The sequence below is a fragment of the Chinchilla lanigera genome, unplaced genomic scaffold (assembly GCF_000276665.1).
Source record: "Chinchilla lanigera isolate Chin_1 unplaced genomic scaffold, ChiLan1.0 scaffold00087, whole genome shotgun sequence".
NCBI lineage: Eukaryota > Metazoa > Chordata > Mammalia > Rodentia > Chinchillidae > Chinchilla > Chinchilla lanigera.
Genome location: NW_004955488.1, coordinates 4367760 through 4388092, shown reverse-complemented (window position 1 = coordinate 4388092; position 20333 = coordinate 4367760). Strand labels below are relative to the sequence as shown.

At 36.8% G+C, this 20333-nt stretch overlaps 1 protein-coding gene across 3 annotated transcripts in view; it reads right to left on the bottom strand.

Moving 5' to 3' along the window:
* Positions 1 to 20333, bottom strand: part of Adgrb3 (adhesion G protein-coupled receptor B3) — a 705185-nt gene that overhangs the window by 120951 nt on the left and 563901 nt on the right. For all 3 annotated transcript variants that reach the window (XM_005404463.2, XM_005404464.2, XM_005404465.2), the window contains 3 exons: positions 16677 to 16803; positions 14953 to 15056; positions 10975 to 11077 (listed from right to left, as the gene is read on the bottom strand). In XM_005404463.2, the coding sequence (XP_005404520.1) occupies positions 10975 to 11077; positions 14953 to 15056; positions 16677 to 16803 (334 nt within the window). The remainder of the gene's footprint in view (positions 1 to 10974; positions 11078 to 14952; positions 15057 to 16676; positions 16804 to 20333) is intronic.

Below are 20333 nucleotides of genomic sequence, written 5' to 3'. Positions count from 1 at the left end.
TTTGACAGCTCAAGGCAGCTTCAGAAGTACCTGGCGAGCCCACTCCTCAAGTGTTGAAGCCTGGAACCCCAGGGGTTCAGAGGTATACTGTCTTTGTAAAGCTACAGAGCCTTACAGTGATTTTTAAGGTAGCAATAGATAACAAATACAGAGGATCATTTTCAATGCAATAAAGGGCAATTTTCTTAGGTACATAGGATTCACTTTTCAGTTTTATTTTTCAGGTTTTTCAATAGAGCAGATGAGATGCCTTATTTCAAAGTAAAAGAAAGCAAACAAAAATAAGTATATGAAAAAAAAATCAGAAAATAGAACTAGTTTGTATTTTGTAAAAGCAATAAACATCATTGTTATCCATTAGGAAAAGTCCTTTTAAAATCCAAACAGAATTTAGTTGCCTATAAGATGGTTAAATAGACGCCAACTGGATTCATTGAAAGCCCTCTGTAGTCTTAATTGTGTACGTATTACTGTTGTGTTGTCTACCAGAGCCACATCTATAGAGATACATAAAAATGATGTGTATTATGGTTAGCATGAGAATACTTTATACAGACCTTCATCATGAATATTAATGAATCGACATTCTGTTTGGGTTTCTCCTGCTAAAGCTAATCATTTCTCCTTCCCATTACAGTTGACACTTTAACCTTTGATTCAATCCACCAGCAGACTAGAATAACTATAAATATTATCATTCATTATTCTGAATTGCATACGTTTTAAATTTTATAGTTAAGGCCTAGACTCAACTCAGTCGTGTGCTTACTTCTTTCTTCAAGGCTCGCGATTTAAAATACACTGAGTAGCCATTACAAAAGAGGGGGAAAGCGAGCTTTAATCTTCAGTTGTGCTTATTTTGTATGATTATAGGCATTACAGTCTGGTCTTGAGTTCTAAGGTTTACTACAGCAAGGCTTATGATCTAATATACATAACATTATACAACATTTAGGTTATAGGAAGGATGAAGGGTAAAAAGAGGACTGTGTGTAAGTGAAGTCAGTGGGGAATGAGCTGGACTCTGCCCTCTGGATTTTCTGTTTCACATGTTACTTTTGTGCCCAAATTATCAAGATGAGAGACTTTCTCTAAGAAAGGTCTTAACACTGATCACTGCACTTTAGAAGAAAGTTTTCTTCTACAAAGTCAGCTGGCTTGGTTGTCTCATGTATTGGGTATTTGTTAGGTACTTTCAGCCTCTTCAATTTATACAATGCCCACCTTGGTTGTGACTTCACTCATATTTTACTTTATATTTTCATGTATTGGCAACCAACAGACACCGTAAGTAAAAAAATTCTGTGTTTAGTTCTTGCTCCAAAGAAGGAATTCAAAGTGCTTTGTATTCCTTTTTATCTCTGCAGAAGCTTTTTCACACACTGCCAAAGGTCCCCTGTTCTACCTCTGTAGGCTACATGTTGAGTACACATTTCAAAACTGGAGGTCATTTTTACATAAAAGCATCAACCTAAAAAAAGGCTGGCCTCAATTTACACCGTAGTTCTTTGGTTTGTATGTATGCTAATACTTCTCAAAAACTCAGAATTGCCTAAGGTTGGTAAATGTTGTCCCAGGCCAAATCTAGCTACCCACTCTTTCATGTCTGCGTCCACTTTAGATCTACAACAGTGGAGTTGACTAGATTCAACAGAGATTGTATGACCTGCAAAGTATAGACTAGTTATTATATTGCCCTTTACCCTAAGAGCTTGTGAACCTCTCAAATAGATTCTGGAGTAACTATGAAAGGGGCTCTCTGCTTTCCAGACCATTGCAGTCATTATTGAGATAGATTTTGCCTTAGCCAAAAGCTTCTTTATGATTTGACCCTGGGAGGTGTAGTTTCCAAATTATAACAAAGGGCCACTGAAAACTCCATCGTAATCTTATCTCCAGGGATTTCCCTTTTTTTTTTTTGTGAGAATATCTTTGTATTAAAATTCATTTTCTGTGGTTTGTTTAGATCTTTCATACTTTACAATGTATTAAGAACTCTCATAAACATTATCAGCTGTACTACAACAAGGCTGCCTTGTTGACATTAGCTAAATTTATGAACAGCTCACATAAGGTATTTAGAAACAAAAGGAGGAAAATTGTACACAGAAATGAAGCTTGTAATTTCACTTCTGGTTTGATTCCAGGGGAGAAAATTGTAATCACCAACCTTTCTGTTAGACTCTTAGAGCCACTCAACTTCTCAAATTCTCTTTCAGGTAACCCACATGAAGAGAAAATCTGATTTAATCTACTATTTCTCATCAAAGTAGGGTCTTACAAACAGTCAGCAAGTGCTTCCCCAGCTCTCATGTCTTATCATAATTACAACAGTAACAACCAAAGAGGACCTGGGTCATAATTCTTCTTAGTAGGGGCCTCTGTATAGATATGGATATACTTCTGCTATTTTATCGTCATTTAATAGTGGGAGCATAACTTCATTCATTCATGTGCAAGCATGCATAAAACATGTATAAAAAATACTAGTATTTTATACTCTAGGAAGAGAAAAAGAGCACCCTTGAGCACCATAGCGGTCAAAGTTGATAAGTGAAGTTATAAAAGGATGTGGCTGATGCTAAAAGTACAGCTACACTGCATACTATGTGCTATGGCAGCAGAGAGGTGTGTTCGAAGAGCTTCAGTAAGATGACTTGCATAAATCACCTCCTAACATGTGGGAGACAGTTTTTAGGCAGAGTTCAAAGCAAGTGCAGACTCGCAGAGGCACAGGCAGCCCTGTGGACACAGGATGCCCTGGAGAGCAGAGACAGGGCCCTGTGCACAGGGCAGAAAGGGGAGCTGCAATCCAGCCCTTATTGCTAAATCAGAAATCCTGCCAGAGGCTGTGTCAGCCTGGAGAGAGCTTATTTATATAACTCATCTACCCAGAAGGAGCACCTTTTTTATTCCCCATGGAGTCAATTTACATCCCAGAGGAAGCCCTGAGTGTGGGTGATACTGAGAATGTGGAGTTCAGCTGGGCCTTATAGATCTGTTATACATTTTTTAGCAAGGGAATGAAAAGCACCAGGTATTTGTTTTCTCTTTGAAGTTAAGATCTTTCTCACAGCAGTATAGAAGATGGCTTACAAGCAGAAGGGAAAGGTGCAGGCCAAAATGGTAGGAACTTTATGGTAAACCACTGTGGAAGTCCTCAAGGCCAGTTGTGAAGCCAGAGAGAAAAAGGGATAGAGACTGGGTTTGGCCAAGGAGTGCTTTACATTGCCCAAAGGACACTTTTGTACAATTTCCCAAGGATAAATGACAGATGGCAATATGAGTAGGCCCAGTATTCTCCAATGCCATCGCCTGCCCACTGCGCTGAGACTTGTGCTATCCTCCCCACTGGATGAATGCTCACTCTGGGATATCACCTAGCTTTGAAGTTGGAACTGAGAACACTCCTTGAATGTCCTAATGGGCTTCCTTGACCCTCAAGATGATTAGGCTCCTGACATCTCATCCACATCAGGAACTCCTCACTGTCAAATAATTCCCCTTTCACCTCCTTTGCTTGCCTTGAACCCATCCTTCCCATTGCTCTTTTGTACTACTTTAGAGCTGACTCCACTAATGTGGCCTCTAGCTCCTGCCACGCAAAACTAAATGTATAACCAAGAGATTACAAGGTTACAACCAGACTAGACACAATGGTCTCTTCCACCCCACTGCCTTCCACTTTGTTAGTGTCACACCAATAGGACAAAATAATCTTTCAGTTCTGGGAGCCTGGGACACTGAAATGCTAAAGTAACCAAGCACAGTGTTCCTTGGTTTAACCAAGGTGTTGGGGAACCCAGAATCATCCCAGCAGAGTTAGTAAGATACCTCAGAATGGACTCAAATGAATCACGCATAAGCTCATTACATTCAAATCCTTTTACAAACATCACAGCTAGTCAACATATTAGATTTTAATAAATCTAAGTCAGAGGCTTTCCCTTCAGCCATTAGGATTGCACATATTCTGGAGAAATAATAAACACACATGTGGGATAGCATCAGCAAGATACGCCTTGTAGGAGAATTATTAATAAGCACATTTCTTTAAAAGGTTATGGACATTATTTTACATGACTTATCAAGTACAAAGATATGCATTTGTTTGGTTTGGGGAGCTTTTTAACTAAAATCCAGGAACCAGATAACTCTTATAGCATGTCATCAATCATTCCCTGCTGCAAACAGGCTCCAGGGAAACAGTCTTTATCACCATCTTATCTGAGATCCTGTCTCCAGTAGGAGACTTTATTTCCTTGTAAAGCTACGTATAGCTTTTGGCTTCATAGTTCCAAATACTGGACTGAAATAAATTCACTTACTTATTTATTCATTGCATATTTATTATATGCTTACTGTACCTGGCAACGAACTGGACAAAGAACATATCCTAGCACTGATCTAAAAAGTGGACAGTCTTGGTGAGAATAGGTAATATAATATTAGTCGACATACAATGGAAATTCTGGGTCCTGGAGCAAGTGTAAGCAGGGAAGAGAGAGGAGGATTTCCGAGGGGGAGGAAGAACTGAAGAGGGTCAGAGACTGCACACAAACAAGATGAAGACTTGGGGTGAGTCAGACAGTGTGGTCCTGGGGGAATGATGCTCCAGGATAAAGTAGAGCATGGAACAAGAGCCATCGATTGGTTTTGATGAACTGTAAGCAGTTTGGTGCTGCAGGTGTAATAAAATAAAAAGTCAGTAAAATAGGATGAGGATGGAGAGGTCAGAGTGGTCATGTTTAAGATCTGTGTTTTCTCAAGCTTTATAAGCTGTAGAACTCTCTCTCAGGTAAAATTCATTATCGAGTTCCAGTATGTTACTGCAAGAAAAGACGTGAATAAAAATCTCCACAGATTAAAAAAGTCCCTCTCTTTGGGTCTGAGTGCACTGTGGAAATCACTTCTGTAGGAGATGACACTATAATGAATGTGCCCTCAGGGAAATGCAGTGGTAAGATCTGAATTTTAGTTCTATCACTTGGGCTACAGGATAGAGAGTAGGTTTGGTGATGATGGAAGTGGGAGTTATAAACATTATCAGTACCAGATAGAGCAAGAAGCTAAGTTTGAGAAATATTTGTGGATTCAACAGGCACAGATAAGTGATTTAGTAGGCATATTAGAAGGAGAAATCACCTTTGCTGTAGTCATCAACCCAATTACATACACTAGAACTACAGAAAATGTTTTCAATTTTTACAAAATGTTGGGGCAAGGTGGGGACACAAGTAATGAATATAGTGTGAGTATAAAATTGGACAAGGGAAAATATGAAGCTCAGAAGAGGGCAGAACCAGATATACACCTGAGAGTTACTGTAATCATTGGCATAATCACAGCTAATATTTAAGGGTTGCTTATGAAGTACTAGGGTCTAGGCTAAGTACTCCATAGATACTGTCTCATGTAACCTTTACGAGAAGCTAAGGTCTGGAGTCATGGTATATCATGCTCCAGCTCACACATTTAAGAGCACTGGCATATTTAGGATAGTTAGGTCTACACAGCTTACAGTGCTCTTAACCATTCTCCCAGAGACTGCTCTAGTCCAGGAAATATGGACAACACTGACTGCAAGGGGCCAGGAACATCAGCTCTGGAGGACAGAAAAGGGGACAGAACACTCAACTGGGAAAGTCTTGTTCAATATTCCTTCTCAGAAGCTGAAAACACAAGCAGTCAAAAACCAGACTTTACTATAAGTTAACGGGTGAGGAAGCCAGGTCTATGCAAAAGAAAGTCATAAGAGAATCATGTGAAATAGTGAGTTACTGACCCAATTAGAGTGTACAAGTTTGAGATTTTATAAAAGACAATTTAAACAAAATGAAAGCATCTCCTCTTAGAATGAGCAGAGCCCTCTCATTTGGCCCGTCTGCACTAATTGTCACTTTATAAACTATAGAACAAAAAGATAACATCTTCATTATGAGTAAATAAGCGCAAGATGAAATATGATAATTTTGTGGAGTATGTCATTTTAAAAAAGTGCTCCAAGATGGAGAATTTCTGTATCTCATACAAGATTGAAATAAAATACATATCTCATGTCGCTTGATGCTATATAAAAGGATAAATTTTTTTCTATGTATTATAAAGGGAATGCCTGCTAATCTCAAGTAATTTAGAAGCTTCCCTGTGTCTGTCAGTGAGAGCTTTTGCTTGACCTTTAGATCTTTTAAGACTGAAGTTGGTATTTAATTTTGTGCTCTTGCATTCAACTATTTCTCAAAAGTTTAATTTCCTGTGCTTGTTAGATGTCTAGTTCAATTTATAATACTTTGGTGTTTTAATATGATACTGCATATTGTTGCTAAGTAGTTTAACCTTTAGCTGAAAAAGCAATTTAGGCATGTACAGACCACGGTAGTTCGCTGACATTATTTTTCTAAGTCCCGTATATCGGAGGTACCCATAGCAAGTCCCTCAGATCTCGGTGCATCTATATATAATCAACACTTATCAAACTGAGTGTAAAAAATTGGTCTTTACTGGTGCATCATGTCCAGTTAACCATTTTGATTGATGTATTCATGTGTTCTCTTTGGTGAAAATAAAAGTATGTGGTGTATAGAGTTTAGCTCATGCTATTGAACACGGGACAGGATCCACAGATTGACCCGTCATCCTTCTGTGTCTGGGCATTGGAAGAGAAGGAACTCTGACTGACAACTGCTGACTCAGGGTCACGGAACCCTACTTCTAGAGTGTTATCATGTCCACTGCTAGGGAATGTCATGTGCAGGTTATGTCAAAGTACCCATGCTCACAGAGACTGAGGCTTTCCTTGAGTTTCCACAACAGGTTTTCTTTCTGATTTGCTAATGACTATTCATCTAATAAGTATCTGGATATGTAATAAAATTTTCACTTCGATTTGCATTCATTATACCTTGATGATGAAGTTAGAGAGAGTAGCTAGCTCAGCACTTACAAGTCTGGGGCTTCCGGCATTAGCTAACCAAACAGCAACAAAAAGAATCTGTCAAATTCAGCCTCCATCAGTTAAAATGTGTACTCTGAGAGCTTTAATGTGATAAATCACCTGAAAATCCTTTGAAAAGAAACAGAAACATATTTCTGTGTCTGAAAAACTACTTTGAGAATTTAACTACCAATTCAACAACCTGTTTTGGAAATAATTCTTGCTTTCTATGAAATGTTATTACCACACATAGTATACACTACTCAACAGAAAAAATTCAGTACTCTCAGGTGTGGAGAAAAACACTTACAAATAAATTTCAGTGGTATGTGAACATCCTGGTTAAACTTCTAAATACATAAAGAAAAGAAAAGACAACATTACTTTGTGAGAGAGCTCAAACTATAGTGAAGTGAATTATAAGTAATTTTATAGCAGCATTTTAACAAGAGATGTACAAATTGCATTGGATTCTTTACTCTGCTGGCAGCAACTGAATCTATAGTTCACAGATTTGAATATGTGGATATTTTAAACAATGAATTACTTGGGCCTGTTTATCTCAATTCAAAAGGAAGCAGAGATAACAGTACTCAGTAGTACTGATGATCATCTCAGTAAAGAGACGATCAGATCAATTATACTGCAACAAGTAATTCAGACAAAGACTAATATGACACTTCAAAAACTATTCTGGGGGGCTAGGGATTTAGCTCAGCGGCACAGCGCCTGCCTGGCAAGCGCAAAGTTGTGAGATTGATTCCTGGTACTGGAAACAAAACAAAACAAAACAAAACAAAATAAAATAAAAAATTATTCTGGATGTCACCATCAAATACCAGTTTTTCTACAAACTAGCCATGACAACTCTCAGAGACAGTACTAAGCAATTTGTTGAAGAATTTTTCTCAAGGACTTACATTTTCCAAGTAGGGAATACTAAAGCATCAATCAACATTTATCAGGGGAGTCAAAGATAAGAATCAGATTAATTACAAAATGTCCAAGGCACTGAAGGAGTCTTATGTACAACCTAAATAAAATATTGCTCCAATCAATCTATATTTTTATCTTTTTAAAAAATACATTCTTAGAATCTATAATAGGTTACAAACTTGTGTAAATGATAGGCATTTAATTTTGGAAAAAAATTTTAAATCCCAACTAAAGTAAAACAGGTACAGTTTTAAATAAACCAAACTATCATGTATAAAATCAAACAGGACCAGTTTAATTCAATTTAAAGCATAAAACACAATACCATATACAATTATCCCAGTGGAAAACTTGGTGCTTTTGAGAATGACTTAGAAAAAAAAATCCGCTGTTTCTATTTTTACTTCTTAGGCTACTCTAATATGAACTGTCCTAACTTGTAACATCTATTCAGAAACATTAAAGCAAAATTAATATAGGATAAAAGAAAACCACCGAATCACCATCACTGACCACCGACTCCTCCCCACAAACATGAATAATTAACAGCAACATTTATCACAGTCCATCTGGAACAGACCCACTATTGTTCTAAAGCCACATGGAATCTATCCTGTAGTTAGAGACCTAGGGAGAAACCAAATCACACCAATTTTGCCTTTTTAACAACTACATAACGGTTGCTCCTCACAATCCAAAGTGAAAAGTAGAGCTAGGCTTGTCTTATCTTGCTTTTGATATTCATAATATTTGAAGATACTATCAAAAAGACATTTTTATGAAAAAGTAAGGATATTGAAAACCAGCAAAGGCCCAAATGGGCAGGCAGGCTGTGACTGAGACAATTTGATTTCTGAATATTGCCCCCATCTGGAGCTAAGTGACATGGCTGTCACTAACTCCAGGTAGCCTCTGAGCACCTGAAATTCAGCTTCCAGTGGAGGTGCTCTGTGAGGATAAAATATGCAGCAGATTCTCAAGAATACTGCAGTAATAATTTTACATGAATTTTATATTTAAGTGGTAATACTGTACTTGTACTGAGTTAAATACAATATATTTCAATTAATGTCATCCTCTTCTTTTGATTTCTAAAGATAGCTACTTTAATTAAATCAAGTATGTGGTTCACACTTCTGTCTTGCATTCATTGTATTTCTATTGGACAGCTGTACTTAGACCACACTCACAATAATTTGTAGTAGACTTTGTGGGAAATTCTAGTCTACTACTTGGCTCAGAATTTGTAAGAACTTTGCCACACAGAAGGAAACAGTTTTCAAAGCGTATTTCCTACTGAAGAGTGTGCGAGTTTTTATAGTCTACTGAGAGGCATAACTTGAAAATGTTTGGAGTGGAAAAAGTGATAAAAAGGGGAAGAGAGAAGATTTCATAGGAAAAAAAGTATGGGCTAAGGTGCCAGCAGTTCAATTTTTTTTTTCTGATCTATGGACTCACTAGATAACTCCAGCTTCAGAAGGAAGATCTCTTTCTCTGAGCAGTCATTCAAGGGCAATGAGTTAAAGAACTCAGTAATAACCCAGTAAAAAGAGCATTTTTAAGAACTGGAGCCTGGCTCAATGAAAACGAAAAGCAGAAAACCACAAGTGGAAGGATGACATGAGTAACTGTAATTTCTCAGGACTTATAGGGTCCTCTCCTTTATCTCTACATAGTTCCTCTCACTTCTTTATTTTCCTATTTATTTTCATGTTTGTCCGCATTTCTTCATTTTCTGACCTTTATTATGCCTCTTTCTGCCCCTACTCCAGGTACAGTGGCTATCGCCCCACTATTCTTTGGTCCTTTTTCTCCATCTACCTTCCCTTTTGCCATCTATTGTTTTTGAAAATTTATGTTAAATGGCCATGCCAGGGGCGTGAACTATATTTTAATAGGATGTAATCTCTTTCATCTCTTTCTCTAAGAGACACAGAAAGAAATGGGGAAAAAAGACACTCAAACACACGAAAGCACTTTTCACTTTTACCTTTCTTGTACTGATTTTGTTTTGTCCTTAGTTTAAGCATCACTGTCTTTGCTCTTTGGCCCTTCTGCAGCCTACAGCAGTGTGGTCCAAGAAGAAGCCTTAATCAGAATCACCTAGGTAGTATCCTAGGCCCCATCTGATTCAGAATCAAGACTTTTTTGGGTGAGATTCACCAGTCTTAGGAATGTAGGTTTGCAAAACAGACTACTGATTGTCCTTGATCTTGATACATGTCTTGTGGATACCTAATATATCAAAGAACCTACTGAAAGGTGCATTTTTTAAAGAGGTTATGGGGGAAATATTCAATCATTGGCTTTAGCTAGAAAATTTAAAGTTGAAAAAGAACAGTCCTAAAAACCACGATAAATACATTTTCAGAGTTTGACATACATCCTTTGAAGCTGGAGTATGTTAGTTAACATTGTTATTATGGGTTTCTATTTCAGAATAGATCAGTAAATATAGTTATTTCTGGAAAAACAACCATTCAACTCATATAAAGCAGTCAATACTACATACTGCAGTAAATAGTTCATATTGCTATTACAGTCTGCTAAAAAGTGACTATGTGGTGGTTAACACTAACAATGGTTGACCAAAATACTTTTTGGTTAAGTAAAAAGTATGAAAGATATAACACCTAGGAAGCCTAGTTCTACCTAATACTCTCTCTCTGAATACTGCCTATAAATATTTTGGGAGGGTGTATTTTCAAACCAACGCACTACTTGTAAGCCATTTATAGCTGCCTTTTAGGAATCAGTATTTTAAAATAGACCAAAACACAAGACCTGTATCTGACTACAGTTGGATCCTGTTAAAACTGGTATCATCAAAATCTGCGCTTATGAAGTCTCAAGCCTTTTAACCCATAAAGCTTTGATATAACATTTAACAACATATACGTTTCCTATTGTAAAACCTCTAAAGTACAGAAAACTAAGCCAAGGAAAGATTACTTCTCAAAGGAAATACTTTTATTCAGAAACCAATAGAATAATTTAAAAATGTATAAGAAGCTATTCAGAATAAATGTTTAGACCATCAATAACCAAGTACATGCCAAAACATAAACATGCAAAGAGAGTCAGAAAAAAATTACCAGTCATACCTTGTTGTGCGTCTGAGTCTGTCCAACCAGTATGAGGATGTTGGATGAGATGATAGACAGGCAGAAGTTAATTAGTATTATGGACCTCTCAGAGCGTATGTACCTAGCCAGAGAAAGAAAGACTGTCCAACTTCAAAGTTCAACAAAAAGATGAAAAATTCTACATTGTGCTATTGGTGGAATTCATTTGGAAAAAGTACTAAGAGACAACCTTGAAAGAAGTAAACACATAAATACTGTATTTCTGCAAATATTTTTCTTAGAGACCGACTTTTATAGTGCATGGCATATGCAGGGGTATTTTACATTTATTGTTTTCCTCAGACATTAGTGTAAAGAATATGGCATTGCACATCTGTGATCATGAGACACACACTGTACTAGAAATAGAAAATTTCTTGGAAATACATAAATTAGTAAAATTACCTTTATATATGTGTATGTTAATGTACACTATGCTTAGCATAAGCATACATCTATCAACCAATGGATCAACCAATGGATATAATATGTATCAACCAATGCGTCTCCCCTAAATATTCTGAAGTGTCACTCGTCTAGCAAGATACCACTATTCTCATGAAACTATGAACACCTTCAACCACTCTACATTTTCACATAGGCTGTTAATTATACATCCAAATAACTATCCCCTTTGTCCAAGACAGAAAAGAAAGAAAAAAAAAGAAAGAAAGAAATTCTTTACCACTGCAAACAAATCCATTTCACAAATGGTAATTTACCATTAGGCTAGAACATTACTTGGGGTATGTGATTGCTAAGTGCACCAACAATATATGCCACAGCCAAAATTGCTCAGAATCAAATGTTCTACCAGCTGTTTACCCTGAAAAGGTAACAGCTATTTTGTTTTATTGTACCCTGTGGTAAATCACTGACAGTAACTAAAAGACCACCTTGTACTTGCTGTGTGGTTCAACCTGTTCAATTTGTATTATAACAGGGAATTACATTCCACAGCAGGCGTGGGCTTTCCTCTGCAGTGCTGGGCAAGGGTGTCCAAGATCTGGAGGCACTCTTAGGAAGATAAAATCTATCAAAGCTCTTTCTCTCCCACACCCTGTCTTTGAAAAATATTTAGGCATAAACTCCACATTCCATTACGTATTTCAGAAATGAAAGCAAAACAATAAAAGTCACACCAAAATACCAAAAGAAGGTTTTATAATATAACTTTCCTGTCTTCACAGAACAAAACTGCATGGGACTAACCTAGGTCAATTCTCAGCACAAAATGGCTTCAATTGTTGCTAAAGGTTGTCTCTGTACAAGTAGCTAAAACTACAATAAAGCACTGGGATGCTGAAGACATTATCAAATATCAAGTTGTTCCTTTCTTGTGCAAGGGGAATGTAATAAAAAGTTTAAGGGGTTTATAAAATTAACCCATTATATGATATTAATGACTTCCATGACAGTACAGGAACACATTAAATTATGAAAATAGTTTCAAATGATACTCTTGGTTTTAGAAATAAAAAATTAGGGTAATAAAAAAAATCCAGAGCTGACCACTCCAGAGCCTAGATGTTTCCTTACAAATTGAGTCATGCTGTTGCCTTAAAAATTGTGATGAAATATCTCAACTTTCACTACTTTACAGTGCATTTAATGTTTTAAACTAAATTTCTGGAAAGTTCATGTCAATCACCAATTAAAAAGACTTGCTCAACTGCTCTTTAAAGAATCATATCTATAGATGGAAAGAGCACAACTCAGTATATTAATTTTTCTTCATTTTTTTTCCTTGTAGTTCTGGGGATTGAACTCAGGGCCTTTACACATTGAAGCAAATGCTCTACCACTGAACTATACTCTTACACCTGTATTATCCTTGGAGGGAATATTTCCGACGGAATACTCAAAAACTTCAAAATATCACATGAGGTATAAACAAATCATTAGAAAGTCAAAATGTCTAAACATTTTAATTAAGAAAAAAAGAGGAGGAGCTGGGGATTTAGCTCAGCGGCAAAAGCGCCTGCCTGGCAAGCGCAAGGTCGTGAGTTCGGTTCCTGGTACCGGAGAAAAACCAAAAAAAAACCAAAAAAAAAAAAAAAGAAAAAAAGAGGAAGGATCCTACCATCCTTAGTACCATAGAGTAATGTTATAAGGTAAATTTGTGTTCGTAAAACTTTTAATTCATTGTGCTACAAGGTAGACTTAGTAATTGATGAGTCTTTGTACTTCTTTTAAACCATACTTATTGAGTTCTAGCACTAATGAACACTGAACTCTTAGGAATTCAAATTTGTGTTGTTTCTGCATACTCTCTTTTATAATTCTCAAAGTTGTCATAGACACATTACATAAACACTTGGAGGTGTTTTAGTTAATCTTAGAAAACTTGTACTTGGTGATTTTGCTATATCTTCTGAGTTAAGGAAAGTTTTACTGTGGACTCAATAATCTAATATTTCTGTAATTTATTTTAAATATACTTTCACCGACAGTGCTTATACTAGTGTTAGCCATATGCCTTGAGGGGTAAAGGGAAAGTGGAACTGATGCATCAAACATTAAGTGCTGAGAAACAGAATTTAGTTCTAAATGTTTGGTAGGTATGAGTTATGATGCTACTGTGATTATCGAGTATCCTGTCCCTGAAATGCTGAAAGAAGTGACACTCAGACAATTTGGGGAAAAACAGGTGTCCTCTCCATTTGTTTTTTTATCTTGCTCTTAAAGACAATGTCTCTTTGATAGCTGTGGACCCAGGATTCTGTTCTCTGAAATTCCACAGTGAAACTAAGCTCTGATTTCATTTGGCAGAACTGACCATGTTTTACCAGATTGTCACAGTATTTTGTGTTTTTCACTACTGGATAACTCCTTCATATGGGTGTGGGACTTGTGATACTGGGCCAAAATGGGTGTATATTTTATTTTTGTGGGAAGCACAAAAATTCTTGAAAGTTAATTCTTGTCCTTAAAAGAGATGGAAGACAATAATTTCTTAAAAAGATGTTAAATGAAATGGCCTTCACTCATTAAATTGTAATTAACTTTTATTTTTCAGTTGAGCTTTTAAATACCTTAAGGAAAAAATAAAGACTGGCAGTTCTGTGAAGTAAGAACGTCAACTTTTGTAGTTTTAGCATTGTAAATATTCAAGAAAGATAAAGACTTATCTACCTGTATTTTAGACCATTTCTAACAATCAAAATGAATATAAAACAATGTAACAATTAAAACTATAAAATACAGGAGAGTTGGGCCAGACATATATTCATGGCCAATATGTGAGTGAACACAAAAAAAAGTCTTTCAGGTCTTTCTAGTATAATAAGAAACACTAGAGAAATTAATTGGAGAAATATTAAATTTTCATATAATATCAAACATGCAATTTCAAATATTGTAGAACAAAATTTTTCAAACATTTCTATTTGTTTCTATATTTTTATGACTTCTTCTAATCATTTTGTCAAAATTTGATTTATTATTCTCCACCAAGAGACCTTTATGACAGCTTTGTGGTCTTCTGTCAGTGGGCCATTATTAGTGAAAGCTTTATTCATTGTCTGGGACACGTTGAAAACATGTAAAACTCATGAAAGTAAAATCATATTTCTATGCAAGAGAAATTAATTTAACTGTGCCAGTTGAACTCTCAGGTTCAACAGCAACTGGGATAAATAGAAACAACAGATTCACTGAAGTTGAGGTAAAGAAGACCTCGCATAGAGGCAAGGAACTTCTTAGAAGCTAAAGGGAAGAAGAGTGTGTGTGTGTGTGTGTGTGTGTGTGTGTGTGTGTTTCTCACCACAAACAATTACAGAAAGAAAAATCAGGTAAATATGTATCATTGATTACAGCTTAATCATAGCAATTAAAACTGTTGCAAAAATACTATTTTCAGCAAATTAAGAAGACAGGAGATACACAATGGTTCTCATAGTCCCTGGTGTAACTTTGAACAACTGAGCGTTCCAAGCCTCTCAACTGATCACATACCTCCATAATGCTGCATAGACAACTGCGAGGGTGATCAAGGCCAGGCAAGAAAGGCCACTGCCTACTATGAGGGTAACTGAAGGTGTGCCAGAGGATTCCATGATCTGTAAATCAAACAGAACAGACAAGAAAGAGAAAAAGTGTTAAATGAACTAGAACAGCTTTAAGACTCAGCAAAACTCAGCTATCATTCAAAAATAGTCTAAATAGTTGTTATAGTTACCAGATAATTATGTATGGACCCACTCAGTTTACATAGTGTCAACTTCTAAGATGACTAATTCCAGCTCCCTCTTCTCTCACACTGTGTGGTGTGTGTGTGTGTGTGTGTGTGTGTGTATGAGGTAACAAAGTCCTGAGAGTTTTAAATGCTTGACTATGGCACATTACCTACTCAGAGCTTTCTAAAATACAGACTTGCAACTACAACTTGGTCAACATTCACATGTTAAATTTTCTTTAGCTGAAATCTGAAGCAGGATTCACTTTGCTTCAATTAACTACAGTTCAGTCACTTTATAATATGATTCTTGGTAAAATTACCCCAATATTCCCTTTTACAAGTCATTATGTTACCCACATCTGGTATACAAATAGAAAGAATTTTTCAAACTTTCTGACTTTTGAGAACTTTGTTCTAAGTCAAGTATTCTCACATTAAATTTCACTTGGTTGGGCTCTAGAGATAAGGAAGAAAAATGTCAAACTTAAGACTTTTAAAAGTATATCTGTGGTTTTTATGAACAAAATATGTGGTGATACCAGTCTCCAATGACAGTACCAGTTTCTAAAAACATGACCTTGAAAGATAAGCCTTATATCTGTTAAAATATAAAGATTACAAGCATTTCCTGATCCAAGAGGCTTCTTTCCTGAGACGTGAATATAAAACTGACTAATGAAATCTGTTATTTTTTCTTAATTTTATATTAGAAGTTTGAAGGAATACATGTTAGCAGTAAATGTGCTCCAAAACCTTAATATGTATCTTAAATTATATTAGGTATGTTTATCGTAAGAAGTAAGAAGAGTGATGTTTATTTAGCCCAAATTTGGGCAGAAAGTCATATTTATCTCAATGATCATTTTACTACATTTTTATTTTTATCATATTTTATCAAAATACATTTCATGAGAATATTATATTTCTTTTTGACAGTTTTATACAGCTGTCTTTTTTAGAAACTAGCTCTGCAAAACCAATATACTTTTAAGGAACAATTTCAGACACCCATGCTTCCATGAAAACTTCATTATTTGAATATATATATATATATCCAAGGACACCCTCAGAAAACCTGTACTGAAAATATTCAATGCAGATATCCAATGTGTATGGCTATAGTGTCTGGGGTCTCCATTCTACTACTAACAGTATGTTCACAAATTCCCCCAAAAGAGCATTCCAGTTTTAAAATAAAGGTTAAGTTGGCAATTATTTTTATTTGAAAGTTTGTAGCCTATTAGTAATATGATAAGAGTACATCCTCCAAACTATACTGCAGAAAATTCAAGTTAGAAGACATAAAATTGAGTAGAATTTAGTTACAGCACGCCAACTAGAATTCATTTTTCCCAGCTACTGTAGCTAAGGAGGAGACAAACCCAATTCTGCCACCCTGCCACCTTTTCCATTTCCCCGTTTCAAATGCAGTTCCCTGGAGAAACACTCTCCACAATGTCCCTGCCTTTGCCTTACAGCCTGTTTTCCCTTTGTTACTTACTATTTCTCTAGGTTGCTGAGCCAAAATGGCGAAGGTGGAGAGACGATCACATAAGCACTTCGTATGGGATGCATCGGTAAGCACAGTTTTACATCCCTGGGTGGACCACGTTCCCAAAGATTCGTTCCTGCAAAGGGGGTGGGGGGCGGGAGATCGGGATAAATACGCCTGACAGCCAAATCCGTAAAGAAGAAAATGCAGTTTAATTGAGAGAATCGTCTACTGTAATTCCCGTACAGAAAAAAAAATCTACTTGTTGTTGAACAGAGCGTAATTTAGATTCATCTCCAGTAATGCAAAGCGAGAGTGGAAAAAAGCAAGCCGGCGGGGGTGCAGCGTGCAGAGAGCTGTCCAGGACCCGGGGTGCTGAAACCAGGACCAGCTCTGTGCAGCCCTCTGCGAGGAACGACGGCGGCGCGAGCACCGCTAGAGCGTTGGCAGCCGCTTCCTATGCTCATCGGATCGCTTCAAACACTCGGGGTGCAAAGAAGCTTTCTACATTTTCATACCAGCTTTGATTCCCGGCCCGTCTTTTGGACCGTGAATGCTGGCTTTCAAAATGCGGATTTCTCTAAAAAGCCTGCCTAAAAGGTTACATAGCTTGGATTGGGAGGTTGGATCTTCTCCGCTGTTGGTTAGGGATTTTTCCTCCCTTCAGAATTAGCTGCTGTGAAAATTTCACCCTGGAAACGGGAAGCAGAAGCAGCGGCATCAGCTGGTTCCGACTCTCACTGCCTTCGCCTGCTATCCAGGGGAGGGGAGGGACTCAGATACAGCTTCCCACTGCACACTTCACTCAGCCCAATGCTCCTCGGAAGCCCTTGACATTTCTTCCCCTCAGCTGCCTCTTTGCCCTGGGGCAGAAGCATTAAGCTAAACCCAAGTCTGCTAAAACATTTAGAAGAATAAATCCACCCCAAAGTCCAGGAAAAGGGGGAAAGGCAGCCTGATTTAATTTTCTCTCTGGTATAGACATTCAGAATGCTAAAGCATATGGTTTATTTCCCACCCCAGCAGAACAATAAAAATGGTATCAACCCATGTCTTCCTACTGGGGGGGATGGGGAGAACCCTTCCACCCCCAGCTGAATTAAACTATAGGAAGAGTGAAAAAGAATTAAAAAGGCTATAGAGCTCAACCAATCAACTTGATCATCATTACACGTGTTCCGTGTTGAATGCACCAATTGTCCCCTCCCCCAGGCATGGAATACCTTCACCTAGCAAATGTGGACGTATGCATGTACTTAAATTATAAGCCAAGTTACTATTTCTGTTAAAAATGACTCTAAAATTCAAATAGAAAACCACATGGCTCGGTGCAATCTTGATAAAATACTTTTGATTTTGCCTTGTACATGTCTTAATGCCTAAAGCTACCAAGGTAAATATGCATGCGTTCTATTTCCAAGAGATTCAATGAGAGGTTTCTCTGTGACAGTTTGACTTCCAACTTGAGTTACAGAATATAATTCACACTCTCTCTTTCTGGTTTCTATAAGCAATACCTTTTTTAATATTCATGGTTTGATGTCATTAAAATTCATCACTTAATACACTCTTAATTACAATTTCTTTTAAGAAGACATATATTATACTTGGGAAAAGTCAGCTGAAAATTATACCCAACTTTACCCAAATACTTTCCAGTATTAGTCATTTCAAAAATTTTTAGTCTCTATTCTCTCTCAAAATATCATGAAATAATGCCAAATTGTAAAAAAAACCTATCAATATACCTTCAACTGTAACAGTAGTAAGTTCCAATTCTGCCTAGCCAGAGCAGCATATCAGTTTGTTTCATTAGCTGATTGTCTCTTATCTTTTTATGACAAAGAGTTAAGGATAAATGAAAAACATTTAACTCAGCTGATCAAAATTTAAAGAAGGTGGATGCACATAAGAAAATTTGACAGGTTTTAAAACGTATCTACATTACTCATCCTGCATGGCAGTTTTACTTTAACGCAGTTATCTTTGCTTTTGGGATGAAGTCTAATACTTATGATTTTCCTATTATGGGGTCATACCCAATATCTCAATAAAAAAACACCTTGCTGTAGATATGAGTTTATGGCCAGGCACATGCCTATAATCCTAGCACTCTGGGAGGCTGAGGCAGGAAGATCAAAAGTTTGAGCTCAGTCTGTGTAACTTAGTGGCTTTAGTGAGACACAGCTCAGTGTTAAGGTCCTGAATTCAATCCCCAGGATGAACAAAAGGACTCTATGTGAAAGAAAATGATATATTTACAGCCATGTACAGAGAGTTGATTGCTTAAGGTGATATTAGCACCACTAAGTTCTGGCTGTCAAATATGTTCAATAGGATGTTGCTACACTCTGAAAATCACGTAAATTTTAGATATAACATCTTTAGAGAAGTGGGCTAATTTGCTTAAATCTGATCACAGTCATTGCAGTTTTGAGCTTGGCCCAGTCTCAAGCAAAACTGAGAATCAGAAACTCTGATCTTTGCTCCTCCTTGCCCCTACTCCTACCACAGAACATGAAATGCTTCGTTTTTTGTGTACTTCCCTGAGGGTACCCCATCTCTGCATAACTGAACATGTACATCCTAGTTTAAAAGAAGTTCTATAGCACAAGGTAATGCCTCCAACAGGAGATCAGGATTTATAACAAATGAATAGGAGGAAACATTTTGAAAAGTGAAGGGGTTGAATACCAAGATCTGCATCTGGTCACTCATAACAGCTGAGTAATAAAATGTGTGACACAATTCTGATGAGAAAACTTACACTGCTTCATAAAAACTCTTTTGCTTATTTTAAGGTTATATAAAACTCTAATAAATGAGTTTTGCAATCACTACTATGCATATGACTATTACTACAACTCCTATAGTATGTGTTACTTGTATTTTCAAACATATCATACCTTATTCCCACTGCACAAAATTCTTTGAAAGCATGGCACATGTGGCTGATTGATTTCAGGGAGATCTTATAAGGAAAACGGATAAGTCATAGAGCTGATATGTAGCAAAACAGCTTCCCTATTGTGCAAAAAGCAAGGTTTACAGGTGCAGACTACTGAAGCACTGACATTATTCTTCTAAAGTCACAGTTCTTGCATGCTACAGTAACTGCTATACCTGTGAATTATTCCTAAGTCTTGGCTATCATCCCTAAGACAAACAGATGTAGTGAAATACATATTAAGATTAGCAATATGATAATAGACTGATGATTTCAAAAGCAGACACAGATTGGTGATACCGATATAGACATTATACTGAAAATCATATGTTTCCTTTTCATAATATCTCTTCCGTGTATTATGTAATTCTTTTTTTCAAACAGATTTGAAACACAATTTTGCCTCAAGGAACTCCACACAACCAGCACACTCTTTGTTGGCTAAACCTACATTCACCAATGTTAGCTGGGAGCTGTCATCTGTACATCTCCCTCTTATTAATAGGCTGGCTAAGAGAAGGAAAGACTCTTCCTGTCCCAAGTATTTAAAAATGTGTATCACAGTTTCAGCATTCTGTGAAAACATAGGATTGAAATCCTATTCCTTTCCAGCTTAATATTTATACCTTGCTGTAGATATGAGTTTATGGCCAGGCACATGCCTATAATCCTAGCACTCTGGGAGGCTGAGGCAGGAAGATCAAAAGTTTGAGCTCAGT